The sequence below is a fragment of the Sinocyclocheilus anshuiensis genome, unplaced genomic scaffold, assembly GCF_001515605.1.
Source record: "Sinocyclocheilus anshuiensis isolate Anshui unplaced genomic scaffold, SAMN03320099.WGS_v1.1 scaffold450, whole genome shotgun sequence".
Classification (NCBI taxonomy): Eukaryota; Metazoa; Chordata; class Actinopteri; order Cypriniformes; family Cyprinidae; genus Sinocyclocheilus; species Sinocyclocheilus anshuiensis.
The window spans coordinates 1,156,549-1,173,019 of NW_015546056.1; the positions used below are offsets into that span (position 1 = coordinate 1,156,549).

General features: G+C 38.5%; 1 protein-coding gene across 1 annotated transcript in view; it reads right to left on the reverse strand.

The window, feature by feature from the left end:
* Positions 1-16,471, reverse strand: part of LOC107699279 (Golgi-specific brefeldin A-resistance guanine nucleotide exchange factor 1-like) — a 36,802-nt gene that overhangs the window by 9,489 nt on the left and 10,842 nt on the right. The window contains exons 7-31 of the mRNA XM_016500491.1: positions 15,548-15,765; positions 15,303-15,471; positions 15,004-15,215; positions 14,820-14,918; positions 14,542-14,736; positions 13,686-13,878; positions 13,422-13,562; positions 13,215-13,300; positions 12,923-13,125; positions 11,631-11,754; positions 10,806-10,931; positions 8,670-8,752; positions 7,478-7,714; positions 6,453-6,546; positions 6,180-6,356; positions 5,977-6,041; positions 4,867-4,984; positions 4,664-4,735; positions 4,452-4,546; positions 4,184-4,337; positions 3,870-4,095; positions 3,608-3,756; positions 3,224-3,473; positions 1,665-1,867; positions 99-249 (exon numbers count right to left, since the gene is read on the reverse strand). Of these exons, the coding sequence (XP_016355977.1) occupies positions 99-249; positions 1,665-1,867; positions 3,224-3,473; positions 3,608-3,756; positions 3,870-4,095; positions 4,184-4,337; positions 4,452-4,546; positions 4,664-4,735; positions 4,867-4,984; positions 5,977-6,041; positions 6,180-6,356; positions 6,453-6,546; positions 7,478-7,714; positions 8,670-8,752; positions 10,806-10,931; positions 11,631-11,754; positions 12,923-13,125; positions 13,215-13,300; positions 13,422-13,562; positions 13,686-13,878; positions 14,542-14,736; positions 14,820-14,918; positions 15,004-15,215; positions 15,303-15,471; positions 15,548-15,765 (3,840 nt within the window). The remainder of the gene's footprint in view (positions 1-98; positions 250-1,664; positions 1,868-3,223; positions 3,474-3,607; positions 3,757-3,869; positions 4,096-4,183; positions 4,338-4,451; positions 4,547-4,663; positions 4,736-4,866; positions 4,985-5,976; positions 6,042-6,179; positions 6,357-6,452; positions 6,547-7,477; positions 7,715-8,669; positions 8,753-10,805; positions 10,932-11,630; positions 11,755-12,922; positions 13,126-13,214; positions 13,301-13,421; positions 13,563-13,685; positions 13,879-14,541; positions 14,737-14,819; positions 14,919-15,003; positions 15,216-15,302; positions 15,472-15,547; positions 15,766-16,471) is intronic.

Here is a 16,471-nt window from a genome sequence, read left to right on the forward strand (position 1 = left end):
ATGAAATTATCACTTAGTTTACAACAAAAACTTTGTTATTCTACGCATTTGTAATTGACACTGAGGCTTGCTAGTATGCTTTTTGGCTAGTCTCTGACCTTGAAGGAGAGGACACCAGCAGCTGGACCATAGTGTTGGAGAGTCTGCCTCGATCTTTCTGCCAGCATCCTCTAGATGGCGCTGTTCCTCTGCCCACGAGCTGTAGATGCCGGCTGCTCGCGTGTGCAGTGTATGCATCAGGTCTAACAACTATATGGGCAAACAGGCTGTTTTAATAATCACTGAACACTCAGGGGCATATCTGGTGTATTAAATTAATATTTGCTTTTCTAACAGACTCACTTTCATCTTATTAATAGGGACAATAGAAATGATTGTTTTACAACCACTACTGAGACATGACAGGTAAACAGGCAGAAAAGAACATGACAAAGCACAAAAAATCATGCTATACATTTGATACTGTTCAGACATCATGATATTGCTTTTATGTGCACTATTCAGGTTATGAATACGGGGAAAGCATGCTTCCCCAGGCAAACATCACAAAGACATGTCGGGTCATATTCATACAGAAAAAAAGGCTATATTTGAATAATTAACATTTTTGTAATATGCCTTTTTAAATTACAATTGAGCATATTTCTATCAATATTTAATGGCATAAAAACCCTCAGTCATTACTGTGATCAATAAAAATCATCTTGGTCAGAGACGATTATTTTTAACAGCAGTACAACATACTACTACGATAATTGGATTTTCCAAATGTACTTCACATATTTAAATAAATATATATTTTTTTTTTCATTACTGTAATAAAAAGGAGATTTTGTAAATAAGAAACTAAGAATTAGAAGGAGGTGTGAAAATTAGTCATGAATAAAAACATCATGAAAATAATGTCACAAAAATAGGCTTGATTTTCTTTAAGCAAAATATGGCAATATGTACAATAAATTAAATTCAGTAATAATATAATTGTATCTATAAAAAATTATTGAAAACATTTAAAGATAAAAAATTAATACAAAGTTAGCCTTAAAGGGAAAAAAAATTACGGATAATCTTAATTACAATGCAACAGCAGCTTCTCAGTGAGATTCAGACAAATTTGTATTAATATCTAATAACAATGCAGTCAAAACTTAATTAGTTTAATTAAACATTAGATATCTTTTCAGCTTTTTTTGTCAGCTTCTAAATTTTTACTTGAATACTTCATGCTGTTGTTAGAGACCTAAAAATTTACTTGTGTTTTTTTTTTTATCATATTACTGCTTACTTTAAATCAATGTGTACTTAATTGTGAAATACTTGGACTCTTGTTTTAATTGTTAATTAACTATTAATTTTGTTAATTCATTTTGTTATTTAATAATTCACGTTTAGCTTTTTAAATGAAGCTCTGCTCAATAGCATTTTAGTTTTTGCTGTGGCATCAAAACTTATTTAAGAACTGTGAAACTGTACTGGTATTAGTATTGACAAGTAATATTTAAAAAGTTCTAAAATGAAACAAACCTAAACGAAACAAAATTATTTTTCTACTATAGTGTAGAGTTTCAAATGTGAAATGATCACATGGCTCTCCCCCACCGAGCAGATCGGCAAACATGACGATGGACAGATCTAGGAATTAGGGAAAGGGCTGTTGTACTTACGTCCAGACTAACCTGAAAAGACACCGTGTGGTAACTGGCCGGCACGCCCTCATCTTCCTCATCGTCGCTATGGGAACGGGCGGGCCGCTGACTGGACGCTTTGGTTCTCCGCGATGTGCCTTCCTTCTCGCGTGGCTTCTTTCGGAGCCGGCTGGATTTGGAGTCATATTTGTGGCTCTTTTTCTTCTCGTGGGTGCGGTACCCTGCGGAGGGCGTGGAAACAATCAACAGAGTGACTAACAAGGGAAATCAAATTAAGCTTTCAAATGCACGCCGCCCCATTCTCACAGCTGTCAAGCATGGTAAAAGCCTGCACCGCTTGATGAGAATGAATCATAGGTGCTGATTTTTTTAGCGCCTTTTTCTCAATGTGACTGCCCATCTTCACACCCTTTCATTTGCTGGTTAGAAGAAGCTGTCTCTGACAAATCTTGGTCAATTTTGGGATTGCAGTCAAAAATAGTGTTCTGTTTCCAGTGAAAGAAGAACAGAGCATATATCTACCATATCATTATCGCAGTACTGCATCCATTAGATTTTCAAAACACAAAACTTTGATCTGCCGCCCTCAAAGTGAGCATGTAAGCCCCTGATGACAGCAGGTATCTTCCCATGTAAACAGAGGCCTCCAGCTCATGAAAAGGCCATGCCGATTGGCAGAGCAGAGCTACAGAGTGCTGAATGAGTCTTGACTAAGCCTACTGTAGATCGCCGACCACCCCGGATAGAAGAACTGAGAGACAGAGTGAAGGATAAATGGAGAGGGCACACAAGACAGTTGAATTGCCCCCAAGTTAAATGACTCACCAATGGAGCACAGCTCAAGATACAGCACTAAAGAAAGAGCTTACAGGCACTGACACATCCAATTACAAAGCCACGGAAGTGAGGCAGACACTCTAATCCCCCAAGGAGTCAAACTTCCTAGATGAAGTTTAAATAAAATGTCCTCCAATAGGTTTGTTTGGAATTACAATTTCAGTGTTTGAAATGTAACTTGTACTATGGCAACACTGAATATGTTGTTAATGTGGCAACATGTAAACTGGAGCAATGGCTGTGTCATGTGGTTATGTAAAGATGATAATTCATATTCATTAGATAATTCATTTGTTTCACACAAGATGGGCAGGTTTCAGTGTCAATGATCACCATAATCAGTATATATATATGAAGCTAAAACCACCATTAAGTGGCAATACGTTACTGTCTTAAGTGAGTCTTTGAATCATTCATTCAAACAATAAGTTGAAAAGGGTTGATTCAATCAGGAATGAAGCAAGGGACTTTGTATGAATGGGTCACTGAATTATTCACTCAATCAATTTGATCAAAACCAAAACTCCAATTGTGCTGATATTTGCGAAAAACAGCACTCTTGCTCATGTGATATTGCTTAACTATATCATATGTTAGAAATTTAACAAGCATTAATACAGGGGAATTTTTTGATCTTGTATCTTGAATTTTAGGGAACTTTTATTAATTTCAGTGGCGTTTTTACCAAAAGCCCCAGTTAATTTCTGACTCTGGTACTTTGGTGTATAAGAGATACGTACCTCCATTAAGGCTAGTCTCCACAAACACTCGTATGGCTTTAACACAAAGTTCAAAGTTTTCTGGAGTGACATGGGCGGCATCGCGTACGATGAATGAAAGCGAATCCACGCACTTGATGAGGGATTTGGTGTCATGCAGACCCATGTCCTGCCCAAGAGTTAAACTGTACTGGTTAATGAGAGGATAGGTCAGGGGCTTTGAACCTGGAGTGACTGCTGCCTTAGATCCATCCAGATCATCTTTACCCACCTGCCCAAAACAGAAAGAAGTTATACGTCTATCCAAGTCAACATGCATAATAATGACAGGACATACACTGCCCTTAGTGAGGGTGGATTGGTCTCTAACACACTTCCTGTCTGGGGTTTTATGTGAACACTTACCACTAGCCAGCCCACATCCACATCGGTAGCTGAAAGAGGTATTCTGGATTTGCCATGCTCGGTGTAAACCTCAGAGTCAGACGTATATCCCCGGTCAAGACTAACTTCACTCTGATGATATGAACTCAGTTCGCTATCTGACTGAGCACCTGGAACAAAAGGATTACACAAGATGAGCCCATCTGGAAAAGGACTTTAGGCCACACTCGACTGTGTCTTGAGGTGCACTAACAGACAAAATGGTTAGAAATGACCGATTCACCTGTGTCATTGTCTGGGTTGGTGTTGGCAACCTGTAGGGCAGCCGGAGGTTTGATCCCAGCCCCGATGCACTCCAAAAGTGAAAAGAGCGTGTACCAGTCGTCAGTGCAGTGGATGTTGGCAGCATTGGTTTTAAGCAGCTCATGCAAGCCATAGGCCACCTCTCGACAGACTCTGGACAGGACGTGAGGCTTCATCATCAACAGCAAGCGAAGAGAGAGGAGAACCTGTGCAGAGAGGGAAGAAACCGCTTAGATGCCCGTTTGGCCCGCTTCCCACTTTAGAGTTTGTACTGTATGTGTCGAGTGTGTGTACCTGTGAGCCTATGTCCTCTCTGCGCAATAAGCGGATGGCGAGTCTGAGCAATCCCACCACTGCTCTCTCCACCAGGAAGCAGCTCTCACTGGCATGGACGCATAACTGGTACAGATGATCCCGTACCGTTTGCCAAACACATGATACTCTGTCCCTGCAAACACACAGTCATCTGTCTATTAAAATCTACAAGCTGCCGTATCTTCGTCTGACTCCATGGACTAGTAATTCTCAATGAAGTAATGCAATGTGTTAATGAGTGCAGTACCTGTTTTCAAGAATAATACGTAGCAGCATCTCCAGACAAAAAGCAGCATCTTCTTCATCGTATGTTTCCTCATCAGGGGTCACCGAGATGAGAGCCTGGAAACATAAAAATTACATAACGAACAAACCTTTAAGTAATACTGTAAGTAATACACTAAAGAAAGAAAATGGTTTCGTTCTTGTATAAACCCAGCCTTTCTAAGTGGACCTCACCTTCATGAGTTCCTGTAAAGACTCCAATTGCAGAAACTTGCTTTCAGTAATCAGCTTTTCTGGGTCACAGTGCTGACGTGAAGAAAGAAGAAATGTGAGAAAATTATTTTATTCATGTAGGCCAGCATATTTTTCAGATGGAGTAATGATTCAGACCGACTTCTTACCGCAATGCCTTTTGTAAGTGAATGTGTGTTCTGTACCTTTATGCAGAGCAGGGCAGCTTGTTTGGCCTCCTGGTTCTCAGTGGAGGGGCCTCTGAGCCCAGACTGTTCACTCAATGTTAACCAGCTCACAAAACTCAATACAGCCGACTCACCCCTGATAGAAGTACAGCAGTAGAAAAGAATAGATTAACTTAACTAATTCATCCAGGACCTTCAGGCACATCACAAAAGAGCTGGTTTAGATTTAGATTAAAAATCAAATTGAGCTGAAAATGACAAATGACTGTGTGGGTAGGCCTGTCGCAATAATCAATATACCGACTTATCGCGCAATATATGTACATGACCTCAATTATTTTTGGTGACGCAATATATCGCCCATTATTATATCGCACAACAAAAAGTTGTTATCGTGACAGGCCTATGTGTGGGTTAAACACACATTTCCAAAAGACTTGTCAAGATTTGGGCTTTTTTAGATTTCCAGCAAGATTTAGATATCCTGATTAGGTGGATTACAATTTTACACAAATTATGATATTTCACAGATCACGATCAACATTATTGTTCTTATAAGATTTAAATGAATCTATTAGGGCATCACACAAACATCAAACTGGCTGAATTTCACTTTTAAAGTGTAAACACTAACAAACCTACAGTGAAACACGTTCATCGACTACATAGCATACCCAGTCTCTGCAGCATTATGGTACATTATGGTTTAGTGAAGAAACACTAATAAAACCGAGCAATACTGATAATATGCATCTTTACAATTATTTTCAATGTTTTAGTACCTTGTAGAATCAAATGCATTACTTGTGGCCAAACGTGCATATAAGCAATAAAAAATGCCACATTTCACAAAACAAATGTGAGAATGCTTTCAACATGTCTGTCAAAATAAGTTAAAAAGTGTATATATTACTGCACTAGAATTCACAGGTATAATAACTATGTAATACCTATGTGATAACTAAAATAAACAATGCATTATATAATGCAACAGATGAGGATAACAGATCTTTAGAGCCATAGTGCTTTTAATGTCGATCACTAAAAGCAGCTTGTCTAAAGAACCTGGAAGCATGTGTGTATATTTAAAAAAAGCTGAAGTACTTTCAAAGATTATCTTCAATATACCTGTTTGATGGTGTCTCTTCACGTTGTAAGGAAATCTTCTCATTAGGGTCCAAAAAGTCCTCAACCTTCCAACAAGAATGACATATTTTCTCAAATGTGACAGTAGGTGGCACTATTGCCTGATTTAAATAGGACTACCTTCTCCTAAGCATGCAAGTGTTTGTTCGGGGATTTAAAGTGATATGTTGGCACTCCCATCTCACCTCAACCAAGGACTTGGGTAAGAGCTCAGCTCTAAAAAGCTGCAGCATGGAGTCCATGATGTTCTTCCATCCTTCTCGTAAAATGTCACCATGACGATGGGCCAGGCTGAACACGGTCTTGGCAGCAACTTGAGCCTTCCTGTTACTGCCAAACACAGTGGGCAGGTTCTCTACAGACTAAAGGCACACAAATCCCAATCAGATCTGTTCACTCACAACTTAAAGCTGCTGCAGAAGACTGAATGCATCTGATCAGGATGCTTTAGGTCTTACCTCAGAGCTCAGAGTAGTAAACTTGCAGAGTGAAATGATCAAGTTATCAAAGACATCACTGAAGCCATAATGTGCAGAGATCATGGCACATTTCCTGAAAGAAAGAAAAAGGAGTGTGGCATCTTCAGCAAAATCGTTTGTAGAAACAAAACTCTTGCAATCATTAAACCCAGTTTAGTTTTGATTTAAAGGGGTCATATGACGTTGCTAAAAAATATTATTTTGTGTATTTGATGTAATGAAATGTGTTTATGCAGTTTAAGGTTAAAAAAAGCAGTAAGACCCATTATAAATGAGGCATTTGTAGCATCCAGTGGGGACGTAATTACTGATTATAATGACTTATACTGTCTTTTTACGCGTTGCGTTGCATTGCATCGCGCCGTGTAAACAAAACTATGTCTGCATTTGTGATCGGAGAAACGACAAACAAGCGCTACTCTACACTGCTCAAAACTCGCGTTTGAATCGTCAGTGGCAAATCCTTTAAATATGAAAACATACTTAAAGCCTGTGAGTCAGCATTATTTGTCAGAAAACCGACATTCTCCCAGGAAATGGAAAGTCCTCGTCCTCCATAAAATGCGTTGCACACACACAAATATATGGGTTAAACTGTTCTGGAACAGTGTTGTAAATACAGCTTAACCACTGATTATTAGTCGTGTCCTCTTTTGGAAGGCCAAACAAAGTAGTTTCGCTTTCACAACGAAACACACAGCGTCTCCACAACATGGCGGAGGCGGCAACAGCAATACTACAGCAAGAATCAAAGTTACGCCTTCTTTCTTTGCGTATACATTTGATTACAGATTACAGTCTCTCAAACCCAAAGAGATATTCTTTATAAAAGTTAAGACTCGTCCATGCCCTCCTAAAAATAAAGGTGCTTCACGATGCCATAGAAGAACCTTTTAGTCTAAATGGTTCCATAAAGAACCTTTAACATGGAAAACTTGAAATCGCATCATATGACCCCTTTAAAAGCTCTGTGCAAAACCAGTCTACCAATCTGCAGGTCTTACCTGAACCCAGCGATGGCTTTCTGAATGATAGTGTCATCTAGACTCTTGTCAAAAACGTAGGAGAGGGCAGCAATGGTGGGTCCCCAGGTCATGGTGAAGAGGTCGCGGTCGTAACTGCTTTCAGGCACATGCAGGAATATCCCTTCAGACGAGGCTCCTCTGTGCAGCAGAACACTCCACACATAGTTCTCCTTCACCAGCCCCGTTTGCTCATCAGGCATCACAATCTCCTCGTTCCTGCAGGACCACATACATATATTTCGGCTTATCCCATCTGAGCCATTGTATACATCAATATATCCATACACTTAAAGACCAGAGACATGAGGTTTATAACAGAGATAATAAACATAAGAGCTCATCAAGAAGGACTTTTTCAGCTGTTCAGATTGGTACTTGTTCTTATAATAGGATGCATTAAATTGATCAACAATTAAAGTAAAGATTTTGTTACAAATAGTTACATTGTTGCTGATCTTATAAGAAATGTTTTACTTATATTAGAATGATTTCTGAAGGATCATGTGGCACTGAAGACTGGAGCTCAGCTGAAAATTCAGCTTTGACTCACAGGAATAAATTACCTTTAAAATATATTCAAATCAAAAACAGTTATTTTAAATGGTAATAATATTTCACAGAATTACTGATTTTATTGTATTTTTTTATTATATAATGCAGTCTTGGTTAGTGGAAGAGACCTCTTTTCAGTAATATTTAAAAAAATCTTACACTTACTTACACCAAACTTTTGAAAGGTATTGTATTACACTCTGAATGCATGTAAAATCAAATATTTTATCATTATTCATTTGTAATACTTGGAAATTGTACAGCAATAAATTTATTAGCTCATAAACTTTTGCTGCCAAACAATGGCATAAAATTTGATCTGTCCAAGACTACCAGTCTCACAAATCTCTAAAAAACTAACACGCTATATGTCAGCCAGACAAAATTCAATACAAAGAAAATCAAATGTTAATTTTGTGAGCCATTTGTACACTATCAACAGTCAGTGGGTCATCCGTGTTGAGCCCTAACATTCTGAATGTGGTTTTATTAGCCTGAAGTTCACAAAAACATTTATTGTATGTCAAATTACCAGTTATATTTTATATAATCATATTACAAGTGTTCAATAAGTAAGAGATCATGAAAACTATATGTGAGCACTAAAGCAATAACTAACTTGATGGCATTGTAGATGTCTTCCAGCATGTCTTGATCAAAGTCATTTCCTCCATTCACACCTTTGAGATTCTTCTTGAATTGCTAGACAAATAAAACAAAACAACAAACAGGAGGAGGAAACTGATTAAAATGCCTTCATTCCATCCAATTACAGCGACATCCTCCGACTATCACCTTTCAAATCCAATAATTGGTCTCGGTTTATTACTGCTGGTGTCACTTAATAGGTGTTAGTGTTAAGCAGGCTGGTCTAAGGCCAACCTCAGCTCAAATAAACACACAGACGTCCGCTGCTGAGTGATGGCGTTAGGCCACTGTTTTACTGCATACTTTCTTAATGGCAGGTAAAGCAAGGGAAACCTGAGCTGCCCCACGAGAGAGGGATGAACAGAAGGAGAAATAAACAGAGGAGTAAACAGAGGGTCTTTCCAGGACTGCATTTTCCATGGCTGGAGAGCCGGAGCAGACGCACACACGCTAGCTGACACAGAGACAAGACAGCTGGACGCGCCGTCTGCCAAAAGCCCAGTCCCGCCTCCTGCTGCTCGCCTTTCACTTCGCCGCCGCTTATCCCCTCTGTGCTCAGGCTGAATACCTGCTGATTACCATTCCCACTGCTCCCTGTATTCCTTTACAACACCAGTGCTTTTAGCAGGAAGATCTGTGTGATCATCTGTTTAAATGGATCTGGTGCTAATGCATGGAAAACTCAAGGTGTCTGTGGGCGCCGATGAAAAGATGCCACCAGCCGCAGCCACGTATCTAAGGGTGAATCTCATGAAAACATGTCCAGGTCACATTTCACACCAAAACAAAAAAAGGCAAAAAAAAATAAAAATAAAAAGGATTTATTATTAATTTAATAGATTTTTCCTTTTTTATTTAGCCTGTGTTTTAAGCCTATTTTTAGAACCATGAAGGCGAAAATCAAGCATATTTCCATCAATTATTTTTGTATTTCCCATTATTATACTGTAATACAGCAATTCTATACTCATTACTTAATATTTTCTATACATAATTATAGTACTGTAATATCATTCCTAAACAACAAATACAATACATACATGTATACAACACACGCACGTATACATACACAGTGTTCAAAGGTTTGGGGTCGGTAAGATTTCTTTCATGCTTTTAAAAAAAATATTCATTGTGCTTTTAAAAGTCTCTTATGCTCATGTTATTTGATATAAAATACAGTAAAAATTTTATATTGTGAAATATTATTACAATTTAAAACATGTTTTCTATTTTAAGATATTTTAAAATGCAATATATTTATCCGCATCATTACTCCAGTTTTCAGTGTCGTGTGACAATATTTCCTTCAAAAATAATTTACTATTTGAAACAGAAATCTTTTGTAATATTCTTCCTTTCATATTTCTGCACTGTCATTTCTGATCCCCAAACATTTAAAAATGTAGTGCATATATTTTTTCACATTTAGGTAATCAGAATAAATATTTATATTTTTTTGTTTTAATTTATTTATTTACTTATTTTATTTATTTATTTTATTATGGTAATGACAACAGGACTTTTGTATTACAGTAATGACATTTGCTTAACTGTCAATGTCACAATGCAAAAAAATCTTAATGAGACAAAAATATTTCAATATAAATTCATAACTGATCTTTTTTTTGCTTTTGGTGTAAAACATGATTTTTTTTTTATTGGGTCTCATGAGATTCACCAGTAGTTTCTTATTGTAATACATTTGATAGTTATAGGACTTTAGTTTCGATAAAGCATGATATATAAACATGGTTAAGCATAATATACAACAACAACAACAAAAAGCAAAAATTGCTTTGAAATCATTAATAATATGTTTGTAAATGTGCAACTGCTGTGGCTGAGCTTAAAGCTCCACTAAATCGAGGCCAGTTGTTTGAAGCACGTAAAAGTGAGACATGGCTACATAACAGTAATCTGCATGTGTGGCAAATCTAGAGAGATTGTTTCATAACATACTTACATAAATAACACGTAATACACTTATCTTAAACTGTCAAGTCATAGAGCCGAAACTGATCTCTCAGAAAGGGATTGCATGTGTGGCCCTAAACATGTGAATGACTTTTGGATGTCCATGTGGTTAACAGGAACATGTGTGGCTCACCTCCAACGTCATGGGGATGTTCTGCTTTCGAACGTTATGGTTGTGCTGATCGGTGTTTAGCATGATGACTGCATAAGCCAGGGCGAAGCCAGCATCGTTTGACTGGAAGGGATTACCGTTCACTTTCTGCACACAAAAGAACAAGGCCATACAATTGACTGCGAGCGCAAGAATAGCATCATCAAATCACCTAATATGTACGCTCATCTTTACAGGAGCGTTTTGAAGATCATTCGCCACTAGAAAAGCATAAAAGGGCACAGTAATTCCTCCGGGATCTCCTACTAGTGTAAATGTCAGACACTGAATCCATTCCAGTTTCAATACATCGCTGCTTCGGGGAGGGCACAAACCCCTGTGTCTACGTAGTGATTGAGAATGGCGCCTAAGAAAAGAAATTTCTACGAATACTTTCCAGGTCACCCGCAGAGAGCTGCCATTAATATGCAGTAAGTGAGCGTGTTCGAAATGTCCTCGGATCGCCTGAGCTGCTTTCTGCAGGCCAGATGGATGTGTCTCACTTCCCAGTGCAACATTTTCCTCTTCCCCGATTACCTGCGTGACTAATGACCCCGTCCTTGATCCCGAGCGAACTGCTGTTCCGCTGGCCCTAATTACCTGATGATGGGGCCAGTTGGTGGCCAGGCTTGCCTTGGAGTGTGGTAATGGAAGAACTGTAAGAATGCTTGTGTCTGTGACTGCAGCAAACCTACAACCTATTTAAAGAGTATATGTGTGTGTTCCCGCTCGAGTGTATATATATTCATGTCAGTCCTTGCCAGTCCGTGCTTGTGTGTGTGTGTGTGTGTGTGGCAGCTGACTTACTTGCCAGTTGTCAGTGAAGGTTTCCAAGAGCCGATGAATGACAGGCGCTTCGCCAGGAAGACGGAATGCCTCCAGATACAAGCGGAGCGCCTCGTCTATGCGCAGGCCCTGGAAGGTGAACGTGCTGAGGAAGAGATAGAGATGGCCTTAAAATAACTTTAAGGTATAATTATCTCAAGCTCCATACTGACAGTTACTTTGAGCCTGATAGTAATCATGAGCGAGAATAACATCTATAGCTAAAGGATCATGTCCAATTTTCAGGTATTAGACTCAGACAAGAAGTTGGAAAAACAAGAAGTTGGTGTTGACGAATGTTAACACCACAACCATCTCAACTACTTGATTTAATGGTCCTACCAACTCACTTTAAGCCTGATTTAATGGTCCTCCCAACTCACTTTAAACCTGTAATAACTCTATTTATTTATTTTTTAGGACCATGACCATATTTATATATACACATACATATATACACTTATTATGTTACAAAAAAAAAAGCCTAAATTAAATCTGTACATCACATAAAATTATTTCTTCAGAAGGCCTGGATTAAAAACCGCTTGACTCGTATGGATAACTTTTAAGATGTCTTTATGAACTTTTTGAAGCTTGAAAGTTGCATGGACTTTCAGTGGAGAGACAGAAGTTTCTCAGGTTTCATTACAAATACCTTCATTTGTGAAGATGAAAAAGTCTACATGAGGGCGAGGGTTTTTCTTTCAAGGATGAGATTTTTGGTGAACTATGCCTTTAAATATTCAGTGGTTATTCTCATTTGATTTTTAATACTGTAATAGAGTACATTTTCCACATTTTATTGCACATTATAATAAGAAATTATTTTTTCTGTAAACGCTTTAGTTTAGGGACCAATTCTCACTATTAACTAGTTGCTTATTAGCATGCCTATTATTATTATTGGTTGTTTATTAGTACTTATAAAGCACATATTCTGCATGACCATATTCTACATCCCTAATCCTACCCAATACCTAAACTTAACAACTACCTTACTATTAGTAAGCAGCAAATTAGGAGTTTGTTGAAGCAAAAGTCGTAGTTAGTGGTTTGTTAGTAGCGAGAATTAGACCTTAAAATAAAGTGTGACCATTTTTCTTAAAGTAATCCTAAAATGGGTTTCATTGCTTTTAAACAGAACATAATTTCTTTTTTCTTAACATTTCTTCACTATTTTCAACAACTGTAGTAACAAACTACATCTCCGACTGATGCTTTTGAGTTGGCCATATGCAGCATACCAAAACACATGTTATAAAGAGGAGGTTTACTTGACAAAACTGTCGAGCAAGTCAGTGTTCCTGCGGTCACTGATAAACTCTCCGATCATCTTCTTGTCCAGGCGGGGGTTTTCTCTCAGCCACTGGGCCACTTCATTATTGTCCATGGGGCTGCTGAGCAGGCCTTTCTCCTGCAGGATCTGAATTCCCTTCTTGGGCTTCTGATTGAACTGCTCTGTACCCGTGATCAGAAGCTTTGAAGTATGAAGAAAACATGTCATTTTAGTACAAATTTGAAGGTTTTAATATTCACAAAGCAAATAACTGCACATGAACAGCTCACCTTCTTCTTGTTCTTGATCTCTAAAAGTTCCTGAGAGTCTGGAAGACAGCTGGTGAAGCGATGAGGCTTCTTCAAGCTTTTCTTCTCTGCAGGATTAAGACAAAGCAGCATTTGATTACTTTAAATCCCTGAATGTTTATTGCAAATCAGTGAGTATTCTGTCTTGGTTGTTTGTTGCATTTCACAGGCAAAACATCAGTAAAGTACCCGTATCTGTCTCCTCCTGGTCCTGTCTATCTAATCTCATCTTCTCTGCCATCAGATGACCACTGGTGGGAGGACAGGCAGTCCTCGTGTCTGACACTACAGCATTCTGCCTATTAGAACTGGGTGCAGATTTGCCAGCCTCTGTATGCAGTGAACAAAGGAAGAAGAGTTTGCCATTATGAGAAACAAAAAAGCGAATTCCTTTTTTTACATTTGTTACATCGCTTCTGTTAGTGTTTCTCTGGGATTCTTGATTCTGCCCACCTGTTGTTGAATCGGTGATTGTATTGACCGAACTGTCTCCTCCTACTGTCGTTGATTCTGACTGGTCCTGCTGTGCAGCGCTGTTGAGCACTTTGGCCTGACAATGAGCCTCTGTGCTGTCAATCACTGTCAGTAGGGCTTCGAGTGACAGGAGATGGGTTGTGTAGAGCTGCCCAGACACTGGAAAGGCATTCTGGAGTACAAAAGCACTATTAATCAACTTCATCATAATGTCAGAAACGTTCAGGAATTTCAATTAGAGGTGAAACCTCTTCTGTAAAAAATAATAATGGTAATAAAAAGATAAATACAAATAAAAGAAATGTCAGTGTAATGCATTTTGCTAAAGCATGTATAGCCTAATCCCTGTAGCAATGTGCTTGTAAAAAGGATTCTTTCAAAAATTTAAATTGGCAATGCAATCATCAGCCCATGGCAGTTTAACTGCTTAAATGCTGAAATTGTTATGAACGAGGAGCACGGAATCATAATACAAAGCTGGGTTATTATAGTTTTTTTATGGTTTTAGTTACTATAAATAAAATAACTATTAATAAAAACATTTCTCATAAAAAAAACAGAAAATACAAAAACTATTTTTTTTAAATAATAATAGTAGTCTTAGTGTTATTAAAATAACACTGATACAAAATCGAATACAAAAGTGTATTTTCCACAACTGATACATTTTCAATCCATTATAATGTCATTATGTGATTTTTTTTTTTTACTTTGTGTAGTTCACAAAATATTTATCAAAAGGTAATGCAATTAAACTTTACATAACTAGAGGCACCAAATAGTATCCAAGGACTATTTTCAAACTCTCACTAGTCCCTGAGTTGGAGTCACTCACCTTAGAGAGCAGTTTGGTGAGGTCCTCAAACAGGTTGGAGCAGTAAAAGTCACTGTCGTAATTTATATAGAGCTCTGTGACAAAGCTGGGGATTCTCCAGAGCTGCACGATGGCCTCCAAAGCCATCTCCTTCATCTCATAGGGCATTTTAGGGTTCTCTGAGGTAATGATGTCCATTAGCTTCTTCAGGTACATCTGTGGAGACATACAAAGAACGACTTCTTGCATCTAAGATGACTTGTATCTCACCACAGGAAGATCATAGTTCAGTCACGTACCTCAAGCTGAAACTTCAGATGTTCTCGCATGCTTTCAAAGAGAAGAAAACACACGCGTATGGAGGCGGCATACAGATTCATTCGGTCCACGCTCAACAACTACAAAGAGACACAGAGAATATTTACTACAGCTGAAAACATCAGAGAAATGCACAAGTTAGATTAGAGAAGAACAAAGTTTCACCTGTGTGAGGTGCCTACAGAGCTCATCTTTGACAAGACAGAGCAATGACTGGTAGGGGGCGATGTGTGCAGCTTCTAGGGCCACGTTTAACAGCTGGAGGCCCATATGCATCATCACATCAGAGTTATGGCGGTCATGTGGGTTGGTGAGAGAGATGAGGAACCGGAAGAGCTCTCTCAGGCATGGGAGACCGTACGGGATTAGAGCAGCACCTGGAGAAACACAAAGGTACCAATTGGTGTGAAGCCATTTTGACATCAGGCCTTTGACATAAATTTTGGATACACTATTCCTCTTACCCTCTTTCTGGGTGGACTGTGTAAAGCGCACACCTCTCGGGTTCACGTAGTCCATGTCGTGAACTGATGCCGAATCCGACTGGTCAGCCAGCAAGTCTCGGTCTTCCAGGACTTCAGGAATGGACTCGACTGAGGCCGACTGGGCACGCTCCACTTCCCTGCCCTCAGACTGACGACACAGTGCACCATACCATCAAACTCTGAACACATGCACTTGGATAGTTTATTGACGGTCTGAGGGATACCTGTGATTCCAGTCTGCCTGGCTCTGCGGAGGGTGTCATGGGAGTGGTGGCCGTTGAGTTGCTCTGCTCCAGATCTGTGAGATCTTCCTTTGACGTGGTTTTAGAGCCGGTGTCTAAGTCACTGTCAGTGGTGGGGCTGGAGATGGAGGACGCTGCACTGTCTGAACCAGGAAGAGTAGAAGAACCTCCACTGTGCTGCTCTATGAAAGGAACTCCACCTGAAATAGACACACTGGGATGAGGACAGGACATGCTATTCTTCTTAACATCAAAACAGGATGATATACGGAATGTTCAGAGGATGATTATGATGGCAAAATACATGTTCGTGAAGGAATTCACTATTCCTTCTTGGTTCAAGTCTTGCAAGTAAGAGAGCGTACTCAGAGCTATTTTAATAGCAAAGTTCAAAAGCTAATTAAAAAGTAATTTCAAAAAATTGATTCATTTAACTATTTTCAACTATTTGTTTGAGTCACTGCTCAAAAAATGTCCACAGAAATGTCCACATAAAAATACTGCTGTTTATTACTATGTATTGGTACATATACGCCACTATAAGTTTGGGGTCCTTTTTGTAAGAATTTAATGTTTTTATTTAGCACGGATGCATTAATTTGACCAAAAATGACAGTAAAGACATTAATAATGTTACAAAAGATCTTGGTAATACTTGGCTTTACAACAAGGTCCCATTTATTAGCATTAGTTATTGCATTAATATTAACACTAAGCAAGACATTTGTTACTATATTTATAAATCTTTGTTTACATTAGTTAATAAAAATACAGCTGTACATAGTTCGTGTCAGCTCAGATCCATTAAAGGGGTCATATGATGTTGCTAAAAAGAACATTATTTGGTGTATTTGGTGTAATGAAATTAATGAAATCAGTTTAAGGTTAAAAAAACACATTATTTTC